General features: G+C 39.6%; 1 protein-coding gene across 2 annotated transcripts in view; it reads left to right on the plus strand.

Moving 5' to 3' along the window:
* znf385d (zinc finger protein 385D) overlaps window positions 1-9,102 on the plus strand; it is a 113,134-nt gene extending 104,032 nt beyond the window's left edge. The window contains exons 6-7 of one of the 2 annotated variants that reach the window (XM_075466240.1): window positions 1,165-1,266; window positions 7,193-9,102. In XM_075466240.1, the coding sequence (XP_075322355.1) occupies window positions 1,165-1,266; window positions 7,193-7,423 (333 nt within the window). In that variant the 3' untranslated portion in view covers window positions 7,424-9,102. The remainder of the gene's footprint in view (window positions 1-1,164; window positions 1,267-7,192) is intronic. The other variant, XM_075466239.1, reaches the window with a different exon arrangement.
* The last annotated feature ends 3,716 nt before the right edge of the window (window positions 9,103-12,818 follow it).

The raw sequence follows: 12,818 nt of genomic DNA on the forward strand, positions 1-12,818 counted from the left end.
GGGATTCTTCACAAAAAGCAGGAATGGTTTAAAGGTGGTCTAATTAAATCCAGAAGCCGAGGCAGCGAGGTGCTCCGTCAACGTCTAATTAAACCTTCCTCTTCCTCTTTTCCTCAAAGTTTCGTTTTGCATGAAAGTTGCTGGAAGAAGGAACAGTTCTGATTGAAACGCCTAAATGTCAACAGGACAAAAGTCAGCTTCCTGTCAAACTTTACATGCATTTCAGTGTTGATGTATACGCTCAGCATCACAGTCAACCTGCTGGCTAACAGATCTGATTAGACTCTGTGTTGTTTTTACCCTCTGCATGCACTGAAAAAGTGACTTTTTGCTGAAGTAAACTCTATTAGAGTAACTGTCATCATTTCTACTTTGTATTTTTAAGAATCAGTAAGAACTAGAGCTTCTTAAGTAAAATTAAACATTTTATTAACGTAATACATGAATTATGGGGGAAGAGTAAGTTTTACTTAGGTTTCCTCATACAATTTAAATGTTTAATAGTTGTATGTACATACACCTAGAAATACTGAAAGTGTTTCGTTAAAATCTACTAAATTACTTCATAACAGCAAATACTACAGATATATAAAATTTACTTAAAATTTTGAGTAAAATGATGTTCCTGCCTATGAAAAACAAGTAGACTTTACTTAATTTGTTTAAATAAATAAAACTTAAAACTTAGATGTAATTAAGTAAATGTTACTTAATATCTTCAAAACTGTTATGTTTTATGATAAGTAAAATTTACTTGATATTGCATCATTAAATATTACTTCAATCATTTGAGTGCAAATACTTACAAAGGGTTTTTTAAGTATGAGTTGTTTTTTTCAGTGTGGTTACACAGCCAGCCATTAGAATATGGGGAACACTAGTTTACATTCACAAGCATTGTCAACCAGCTCCGCAGTCTTTGCTGTTGCTGCTCATAGTGGGCGACCTGGTTGCATTCGTGCTGAAAACACAGTTAAAGTAAATGTTAGTTTCATCTCCTCTACCTGGACTGTCCTGGATCCAGGAACCCCTGGATATACCAAAAAGTCTTTTATCTCACGTTTTTTTCCTTTTGTGATGTGAAAAGTACCCTTACGTGTTGCATCAGCTGGAGTAAAGTGACACACTGAAAACCTCTTTGCCTGTTTTCTGTCTCATTTTCAGCACATCAGCAGTCGGCGTCATAAAGACCGAGCAGCGGGTAAACCAGCCAAACCTAAATACAGCCCTTACAGCAAGCCGCAGAAAGGCCAGACCAAGCAGCCGGTGAGTCCCTGCACCCCTCCGTCGTCTTATCAGCAGCAACGAGCCTCAGCGGCGACACAATGACCTCTTAGGGGACAGACTGCTCGACTCACGAGTGCCAGTCTGCGTGTACATTGTCGTTCTCTCCTGCGGCTGCTTTCAGTTTCTGCAGTTTCTGCAGTTTTTGCAGTTTTCAAATAGTTTTCATGGAAGAAAATGTTGGACAAGACATGTTTTGGTTGTCAGGGAAAAGAAATCCTTCACTTCTTTTTTAGTGCAGCTATCACAAGTGATGATCTGTCCACTCGACATCCCCAAACAGGATGATTTTAAAATGTAACTTTTTTTTTAGGGCTGGGCGAGTTAACTCGTTATTATCGTGTTAACGCATAACGCATATTTTATCGTGCATTAACGAATGTTTTATTTTTTTATTTAAAAAAAAAAACATTTTTTAAAGCTATAATGTGTAATATTTCACGGACAATGAATGTCTCCATGTCGCTCCGCCATTTTTAAACTACGGGATTTGTAGAAGGACATGTCATCAGCTTCGCATTTTCCGTTTCCAATGTGTAAACGGAAAATGCGAAGCTGATGACATGTCCTTCTACAAATCCCGTAGTTTAAAAATGGCGGAGAAACATGGCGACATCCATTGGGGTGTAACACTCTTATGTACATTCGCATGCTGAATATAAAGAATATAAGAACACTGCACTTTTGTGATGGAGGTAATTAATAACGATTGAGGTAATACTTGTGAATGATAAGACTCAAATTTGTTAATAGACAACGTGAAATATTACACATTATGGCTTTAAGGGCTTTTGTGCCTTTAATGGATAGGAAAGTTCAGAGAGACAGGAAGCAGGGGGCAGAGAGAGGGGGAACAACACACAGCACAGGGCCAGCTGCAGCGAGGACTATAGCCTCTGTACATGGGGCGCCTGCTCAACCCACTACGCCACAAACCACCCCTATTTTATTTTTAATTTTATTATTGTAAAAGTCTGTTGCTCACAGGCTTTTATTTTGTAAAAGTCTGCTGCTGTCTGCTGTGGAACAGGAAAAGAAAGTAATCGGCGGATCCACCAAACATGGAGAAGGGTACGGAACTTTTACTCGGCCATTTTCATTTTAAAGTTCTTCCAGACGGCGGAGTCGACAGAACCAAAGTCATCTGTAAACACTGCCAAATTGAATTGTCTTCTCAGCGTAGTAGTTCCAGTCTAAAATATCACTTAAAGGCAAAACACACAACTGATAGCAGCAAGTCATTCAAGGAAACAGACAGTGGAGCGAGGCTTCTACATAAAAACTACAGAAAGATGCTGATGTTAAAAGTGTGTTTGCACAACAAATGTTATGGCACTTTCATTCATATGGCAGCACATTTAAAATAAAGCTAAATGCTAAAAGCTATACACTACTTTTGAATTCATTTGTGGATTTTACGTACAAATGCGATTAATCGTGATTAATCAGGGAAATCATGTGATTAATTAGATTAAACATTTTAATTGTTGCCCAGCCATAGTTTTTTTAATTGACAAAAATGGCATCGAGGCTGTTTTGATGCAACCATTTGGAGGGAATGTGGATTTGGGTGAGTTACTGTTCAGAGGCTTATTTGTGGTGGTTTGGTTTCAACCATCACAGCGGTTCAAATTAGAGTCAGGCAAGGTGATAACCCAGAGAAAAAGAGAGGACTGAAGTAACCTTTCTTTTAACTTTCTGGGACACGGTAAGCTCAGGTTTCTGCTTGACACAGAGGACGGTTTGAGAAGCCACAAGGTTTCAATTTGGCAAAGATAAAGGGGGAACCCTGGTTTTCATTTTACAAGGAGCATAAGAAAACGGCATGCATCACACCCGCTGTTCCAGACCAAGCAGGAGGTTTATCAGTGTGGGGGAAATGACTTTTCCTGAAACCCATCATTGACTGAGTTAACGGAGAGGAGCGTCTCTGATGAGCGCAGAGTAAAGAATGCTTCCCGTAGGGTTCCGATGCCTGAGTCAGTGATTGATAACCCGTGACAACTGCTGCTACACTGGCGCTGTGAGAATGTACATTTTCCATCACTGATACACAAGATTAAGCCAGATAACTTTGGTGACCTTTTCCCCCCCCATCAGGCTGCTGTTGAAGGTTGGAGGCGGTTTGTCTTCTCTTTTTTTCACACATTTGTTTCTCATGCATCTGAAAACACCACGACGTGAAACTTTCACATGCAAACAAGACTAACTTTGGAATAATTAGTCTCCACTGTAGAAACGTGCCACCAAATTCTTCACTGGAAAAAATGCCCCTCCAAAAATAAGTAAAAAAAACAACAAATAAAAGACGTTTTTGCTTGAAATAAGCAAAAAAATCTGCCAATGGAACTAGTGAAAATCGGCTTGTCAAGATTTCTTGAAATAAGATGTGATATTTGGGACTTTTGAGATAAAAGTGATCTTGAAATTAGCTTAAAAACCTCTTCAAATGAAAAAAAAGCTTGTTTCATGTGAAATATGACTCAAAACAATTTGTTTTCAAGACTTTTTCACTTAACAAGATATTCAAGATGTATTGTATTAAAACAACTCCCTATATCTGGCTGAAATGGTACTTGTTAGGCCAGTGTTTCCCCACCCTGGTGTGCTGGAGCAGGGAAACATGGAAAACATGCAGGGCAGTGTGCCTTGAGGACCAGGGTGGGGAAACACTGTGTTAGGCAGTTGTGTCTCATATCAAGTGTAATGAGATACTCAATGAGACAAATATACTTGGTAAGATTTAGATTTTTTTCCATTGTCCTCATTAGGAAGTTTTGCAACAGTTGATGTCTATTTTTTTTTTCCTTACTTTTTTTTTTTTTTTTTTAATTAAAAATTTAAATAGAAAAAAAATAAGAAAAACAAGAATTTAGAGGTAACTAGAGTCCCGGCATCCTGTACTAATAATGACCATGTTTAATCAAACACGTCTGTTTTTAGCTGTAGTCTTGCTGTTATTTTTTCCATGACAAACACATTTTTTACCCCGTCTCTCCATTGCTTTATGCTTGGAGGCTGCGGTTTCAACCAGGAAGCTGTTTCAGTCTTCTTTGCTATCAGCAGCAGGATTCTCAGTAAATATTTAGAGCTCTTATCTGTCATACTGTCAGGAATTATACCCAAAATGTAAAGCGCTGGTTCCAGATGGAGCTTAATGCCCGTAATCTGTTTAATTTCCTTTTGAATATTCTTCCAAAAATCCTGTATTTTTGGGCAATCCCAGAATATGAGTGGAGTGGCCCACTGCTTCACACTCCCTCCAACATGAATTAGTTGTACTGCTGTATTTCGATGTAATGAACGGAGTGTAAAAGTAACGCATTTTCACTTTCCAGTCGAATTCCCTCCATGTTGGACTATTAGTTAGTTTATGTCCCTCTTTAAATGTTTCCTCCCACTCTTCTTCTGATATTATGATATTCACTTCCAGTTCCCATTTTTCTTTGATATCCAAGTTGTTATCATTGCATTCGTGTTGTAGTGCTTTACAGATTTTGGATATAATCCCTTTTTTTGACTTGACCTCTGAGAACAACCATAACACTTCATCTAGTTGATGTCTATTTAAAGAAATCTAGATTTATAATTCATCCTTTAGTTGTGAGTAACAGAGCGCTGAGAAACAGCTTTCCACATGCTCGACGTCCCGATTGCAGAGTAAACTGTTTAATTGAAGATTGGTTTGATTTGTCTTACTGATCATCTAGAACAGGGATCACGATAACCTTTGTAGTGAGAATCCCATCACTGGCAAGTGCTACAAAGCTACAGTGTGATTTAACGAACCAATTAAATGTGGCAAAGTAAAAATGTCTGTGTTTGCAACACTAGCAACATTACGGAGAGGGAGGGGCACTTGTGAGGACTGAATATAAAATATTTATCTATTTATCTATTCTATTCTATCTAAATTTTTATTATCTATTCTATATTTATCTATTTTTTATCTTTTAAATATTAATGATGATTAGAATTTTCTCTGTGTGGCCCTGTGATGGACTGGCGACCCATCCAGGGTCAACCCCACATCTCGCCCAATGGCACCTGGGATAGGCTTCCACCTGAATCAATTTTATTTGTATAGCACATTTCATGTACGTATTAAAAAAAAAAAAACTTTAGAAAAACTTTCTAAATTATTTTTTGGTTTGTTTTTCGGGGTAATTTTTTCTGTTTTTCTGGCTATTGTTTTCTGTTTTTCGGGGTAATTTTTTTTGGAAATATCCAGATACTTTGAAATCCTGCGAGGTTATCCAGCCTTCAAGTGACTCCGGTGGACCTAAGGTGACTCCTGCCCCCGCCCATACATGCCCCGTCTTGAACAACATTGCTATGTCTAGGAGATCTGGCTTTCCTTCTGAACAACCACAAAGTCTTCAGGTGCCTCCGTAAAGGCGACAAACTAACAGTTATACCATCTACATGACTTAAAGACAGGACTATCTCCCAGTGTCTTAAACCCAGGTCAAAGTAAAACCTGATTAAACTAAACAAACCAGTCATGTTCGCTTCCATTAAATCGAGCCCTCATAAAGGAATGAATGCGTTGATTGTTGCTTTCTAAACTAAAAAAAAAAATACCCCCAAAAACAAACCAAAAAATAAATTTGACAGAAAAACTGGAATATTTTTTATTTATTTATTTTTTTTTAAGTGAATGCAATAGGCTTCTGTACAAAACAATTCAAAGTGCTTCAAATAAAATAAAAGCATTGCAGCAGGGAGTGGAAGAAGCATTAAGAATACATAAAAGAATATAAAGAGAAACAAATAAAATCATTTAAATGAATTTAAAAACAAGCAACAGTCCAGATAAGTTCAAAGATATCGTGCAGATTTCATGCATAGACACATGAGAAAATAACTGTTTTTAACCTGATTTAAAAATGTCTATTAAGCAGGGTGGAAAGACTGGACGGATGGATGGATGGATCAGAAATGTGATAGGTTTTGTTGAGTGATGCTCAACATTTTGTTGCTACAGTTTGCTCTGGAGCGTGACGCCAGTCTTCCCAGGGGAAGCTTCCCCTTCCTCATTTGCAGGCCAACTTCCTGCAACCACTCACCTCACTGGGGATCTCTGGCCAAAATGTCAGGAGGCATCTTTTCTGTTATGCTGTCCGACACTCATAACAAACCTGAGCCTTTCAGTTACACGATGCAGCCTTTATTTGCTCCTTTCTACCACGCTGTAGCTGTTAAGCAGCTGCCAAATCATGGTGTTTTCACTCAGTATCGATCCTTTCACAAACATTTCTGCGCCCATCAATATTTTACATCAAATGGGAAAATCGGGGAAAAATGGAACATTATTAATTTTTATTCCTATCAAACATTTTATCGACTGCCTGCCCTACTTGAGATGCACCAACACTGTCACACTGATTTCTTATTACTTTATTCTGCACACATAAAGTGGAAACTAAACCTTTATTTATACACTGGAAAAATGCCCCTCCAAAAATAAGTAAGAAAAACAACAAATAAAAGACGTTTTTGCTTGAAATAAGCAAAAAAAAATCTGCCAATGGAACTCGTGAAAATCGGCTTGTCAAGATTTCTTGAAATAAAATGTGATATTTAGGACTTTTGAGATAAAAGTAATCTTGAAATTAGCTTAAAAACCTCTTCAAATGTCAAAAAAAGCTTGTTTCATATGAAATCCGACTCAAAACAATTTGTTTTCAAGACTTTTTCATTTAACAAGATATTCCAGATGTATTGTCTTCAAACAAGTCCCTATATCTGGCTGAAATGGTGCTTGTTAGGCAGTTGTGTCTTATATTAAGTGTAATGAGATATTTTGACTAGAAATGAGACAAATATACTTGGTAAGACTTTAATTTTTTCCAGTGTATATTGTGTGCCGGCTGTAATGATTGCATTTTGTCTTTTTTGCGACCAGGTAAAGCTGACTTTGGGAAAGGAACGACGGTGCCAGCCTCTCACTGCTCAGATCATACCTGCTCATTTGGCAGCAGTGCTCAACTCTTTCGCATCCCGCACGAACAACGCCACTAATCACACCCTAACCCCTGGCCTCTTCCAGGCACAGACGCTCCCCGCTGCACTGCTCCGCCCGGCCCCCGGGCCTGTCAGGACCGCCCATCCACAAGTCCTCTTTGCCCCATATTGAGCGGTTTGACCCAGGCTCAAGGACCACGTCATGTGGCTCACCCAAACCACACCAAGGAGCCCTTTCGGCCTCCTACTATGCATCTGGGATACTCAACATCACCATGCCAATTCTAGATCTTTAGTTCTCCTCTCTTCTCGGGTGGATTATCCATTCAAAATGGCGCAGCACTTGATGCTTTCTGGTGCTGGATTTATTTCTCTAATCTCACTGGACTGTATATGTTGTCTGTACCACCCTGCAGCCCATGGCTCGTGCCCCCGGACGCCAGACTTTGGACCTACATTGTACCGCAATAATGTATAAGACTAACCCCCGTGAACTATGCAGTGTCATTACGTCATGATTCAGGCACAGTTTGAGCTGAAGACGTGGTAGGGATGAGCTTTTTGTAAGCTACAGCGCGGCACCAAGATCATTGCTTTTGTGGAGGATTGTTGTCACTCATAATTTAAAAAAGGTCGTTACTGATAAGAGCTAACGAGGCTCTCCTCTGTTCCTGTATGCACTTTAAGCTCCTTCTCTGTTGATGTCCACATTAGATGGCTAGACTGTGTTAGATGGTTAGTAAGTGTTGTAATGTGTGTTTTTTTGTACTCGTCCCTGCATATCTGTACGTATGTGAGAGTGTATATCTTTGTATGTTTGAATCAGTATGTCATCTAGGATATATATGTGTGCAAGAGTGAGAGCTTTCCATCCATTAAGCCATTCGAATTGATATCCATTACACATAGTCATTATGTCTCGGGCCAGAGGGACCACAAAGGCTTGTCTGTGTTAACTGTCAGTGTGTAAAAAGTGGTGGAAAATTTAAAATAAAAGAGACCTAATTTGTTATTGCCGGTGTCCCTTGGTAGTTCAATGGTAAATATAATGTGGGAGCAGTCATGGTACTGATGGATGGTTAAAACATTTGGATGAATCACTCACCAACATGCGCGTGGAGCATGGAGCCGAGAACCTGCGGCGCCCAATTTTCCAGAATTTCTGCAGATTTGCTTTCAAATGCCGAGCCATTTGTCACAACGTGTCCACACCCGCAAACCCTCTGTGGCAGATTAAACATTTACACCTCAGTGTAGCCGCCCCTAATCCAGAAAACTGCTTCAAATTAAATACCCTGAGGAGAGATTTACTGGACGGATGGAACAAAGTTTTTTTTTTATGTAAACCCCAATTCCAAAAAAGTTGGGACGCTGTAAAATGTAAGTGAAATAGTAAAATGTCTCAGGCATGACATCTTGATGTTTTCTATGTTCTATTTTGAATAAAAATTATGGTTTGAGATTTGCAAATCATTGCATTCTGTTTTTTACATTTTATCAAACTTTTTTTGGAATTTGGGTTATACAAGAGTGTAATTCTGTTCGGTTGTGGCCATGAATGAAGGAAGGGGGAGGAACAGGACCCTTCTGCAGTCTAAAGACACTGGTGGTGGATGAACAGATTTCTGATGAGGTTCTTGGGCATCGGGAAGAGATGGAGATGGGGAGGTGGAATGATGGAACAGACAAGAAGCATTAACCCTTGTGCGGTCTTAACATTGTGACCCGCCCTACCAAAGCCCCAAAATAAAGCAACTTAATTGAATTTTAAATCCAAAATCTATTTTGTATGATGAAACCACCTGTTATTCATCTATTCAGCTCAATTCAATACATTTTTTATCATGTATTTTTTGTTACACAATACAAAAAGACAATCACCAGTTTTCAGGATTACACTTTTTTTTCTTTACCACAAACCAACTGTCAGTTGGACCAACAGTTTTCTTGTTTTCTCAGTTTTCTTTGACATAATAAAGGTTTATTATTGCTATTATATAAATGTGAAGTAATTACTTCTGAATTAATTATGTGGAAAGGGCAAAAAAAACTGAACTTTTTTCTGGTGTTTAAATGTTTTTATAATTCACGGGTCAAAAATGACCCATAAGACAATCTTTGTGCCCTAGTGGTGTACAGCACAAACATTGAAACATAAAGAAAAATAAAGTGTGACTTTTTCTAATGATGGGGTCCCTTTAGGAAAAGTCATAAAATTTCAAGTTGGAAAAAGATAGTTTAAGGTATTTTTTCTACAGCTAAACATGGTGGTGGGTCACTTTTGACCTGCAAGACAACAGGAGGGTTAAAAACAAAGATCAGACCGGCTGGCATCAAAAGTAGCAGGTAACAAGACCATTTGGATTCAATCTGGCAGAAACAAGAATGGAGTGAGTTTGACAACGTGGGAAAACTGAGGTGACAAAGTGAAGCAGGATGAAAACGAGGGCAGACCAGAAGGATCCGTTCCTTTCTGAAGATAAGCTTGAGATTAAAGTGGTTTTGCTGCTGATTCCAGATGATAGGTACGGCCATCTAATACTTTTTCCCGAAGTTCTCCGCCAACTCCCAAGATCATACAGCGGAGAGCAAATAAAAAGTACTTCCTGTACTTTAATTGATCACCAGACATGAATAAATGAGACCAAGAATAGCTTTGTGAATAAGGTCCCCGTGCTTGAGTCTGATGAGGCAAAGAGCAACATCCAGCTGGAAGATGAAGCGAGCAACAGTGCGTGAAAGATTTCAAATTAGTTAAACATCAGTGCACTTTGGTAGACTGTATGTAATGCATGTTAGCATGAAGTTGTATGTCAGCATGATCCACGTCTAAGGTTTGGGTAGCGACTGAAATGAGATTGTGTATACAGGCAACATAAATGGGTTTCCTCTGCAGGGTGGCATCACATACACAACATTAACGGCTTTGTTGATCTGTGAAACTGGTCAAAGGTGTTCTTCACAGCCTTTTTTCAGACATAATCTCAATAGTGACAATGAAGCCAGGGCGCACACGCATGATTTACATCCACACAAGGTTGCCAAGCACCCCAAGCAAGTATTGCTATAAAAATTCATGTAGCCTGACAAGCTTGGTGCGGTTCCACGGAACAGAGCGGTGAATGGGATCAACTGGAAATGTTTGGACTTAATGTACAGTTGGGGTTAAAAGAAGAAGTGTATATACTATCTCCACTGTCATCATTGTGCTGTCTGCTGTGCATGCATAAGGGCAAGAGCAGCTGCCCGCTGTGGCGAACGTAAAGCAAATCCTTTTCCGTTCATTTGGCTCAAAGACTGAAGCTACTCGGCCGCTCAGAATAACGGTGAGGAAAACCGCAGACTATGAAAGGAGAGACCTGATGAAGCTACTGTGAGCACAGCACAGCCCAAGGTGCAGCCTTTGGAATCATAACCTTCTCTTTTTAACTGAGCAAAGTGTGTTATTACCTTTGGGAAAAGCTTAAACTGAAAAGATCTGAAAGAGAAACGCATGCATGTTGGCATCAAGACCAAGCAGAAAATAGGAGGGAATCAGGAGAGATGCTGCATGCTCTGGAAGGAACATCAAAGCCTTCTTAGATATTCACATAACAAGTAATTATTCCCGCAGTATTTAAGTGTAAAATTACATTTATTGGAACTTTAATATTACATAATAAGTTGCTCTGAAGCTTTTCAGAGCAACTTATTATGTAATATAGTCAATATAGTCAGATACGTCATTTGTTCCGGGGATGTTCCAGTGACTGAAAGCTTTAAGTCAGGGTTTTGTTACAAAAAAAGTACTGCTGCTCTTCTTCAGACGTGATGCAGACAGACTTCCGCAGACAGCTTAATGGAAAGCAGTATATCTGAAAGAAGTTTGAGAATACTAAAGAGGCAAAAAGATGCCTTCTGCATGCAATGAGATGTGACTGATGACCATAATCACTCAGCTTCAGGGTCGAGGTAGAAACAACACAGAGCTCCATTAATACACACCTTCAGAATAAAACATTTAAAGGGAGGATACAGAATTAAAACTCCACGCACAGCTGTATTCTGTTCCTGAAAGGTTGTTCACTCTCCGTATCTACACCATGTCTAACTGAGGACATGAATTTGGAGTGTCGTTAGTGGAATTAGTTTATATTGTTTTACCTAAAATGAGGAAGTCGAGCTGATGTGTCTTGAAGTGATTAGAAATTCTGTGAATTCATTGCTTAAGTTAGCAAACGGGCCGCTGTGGTACTTGTGATCTGGATGTTGTCATGTTGAGGCACCCAGTCAGCACAACACTCGTCTGTTGTTCCATTAAAGAACAAATTTATATATTTATAAATTAAAATGCTGCAGAGATGCTGCAGTTTAAAGCAAAAAAAAAACCTGAATAAGCTCTTATTTTCAGTTGTGAATAATTAAACATTTGGTGCTCCAAGTGTTTCACTGTTCAGATGGAGTCGAAATAAACCAGTGTGTGTGTTTATGTTGATGAGTTAAAATAGGTTAACCCAGTGCCATCCTGTGGCTTACCAGTGGCTTTATTTTTAACTGTAGAACAGAAGCCATTTCACACCCTCTTACTCGAGCCTTTTCTATCCATGTTGTGTGTGATAGACTTTAAATTTGTGCACAACTTTTGAAATAAATGAGACCAAAAAATAAGCAGATGGAGCAAGTCATTCACAGTTTCTGCGAAATAGTTTGAATCAAAATAACAGACAAAGAGAATCCATAACTGGGGTGAAGCCTTCTATAAAAACACGTCCACATGGCAGACAAATGTCAGGTCATATTAACCGAATATGCACACAAACTTTACAGACAATGCACGCATGCACACTCACCATAAATACACAGATCGAGTCTGACATCTAAAACCTCGCATGGCTTCCATCCATCCTGGAAATATCACTGACCAAAGCAGGCCTTAATGTTTTGGAATGTCGGATTGATCCAAATTCCTGAAAACACCATTACTCATCTGCCACATATTTAACTCAGTTGTTCACTGAACTTTTCCACGAACCCTGAAGCTCACTCATCCACCTCTCGTTTGGAGCACACCCCACCCCCCCAAACTCCCTGACAAGAGAAAGCTGGCCGTCCAGCCAGATGAAGGCAGCTTCTTCCCACCTGCCTCCAAGATCAACATACAGCGAGCTGCCTGAAGACCAGCCTGCCGCTCTGCGAGCGCAGGCTCTGGCCATCGTTTCACCTCCATTTAATCTCCCTGGAACAAAGATCCGAACATCTGTAAGTGGGATAGGGAGCAGCTCTATCTGCTGGTCAGGCGAGCGTCAGCAGAAAAACAGCAACTTATTCCTCCTCAGTCAGCAGGGAAAGTTGGTGTGAACAGCTGGAAGTTCAGCCAAGCAGGAGCGAGAATGTGGATCAGTTCAGCGTGTTGGTTCAGAACAGATAAAATCCTGTGGAGTTCTGTGACATCTACATTAACTCTAACCTTTTAGCTCCTAAACATTACAATCTGCAGGTGGGAAAGGGGACATCCTCCTAGCTGCCATCTAATGAGATGCAGCGTACACGCTCGACAGGTCGCCGGTCCATCACAGGGCTAACAACCA

Source organism: Odontesthes bonariensis, chromosome 5 (genome assembly GCF_027942865.1).
Source record: "Odontesthes bonariensis isolate fOdoBon6 chromosome 5, fOdoBon6.hap1, whole genome shotgun sequence".
Taxonomy (NCBI): Eukaryota; Metazoa; Chordata; class Actinopteri; order Atheriniformes; family Atherinopsidae; genus Odontesthes; species Odontesthes bonariensis.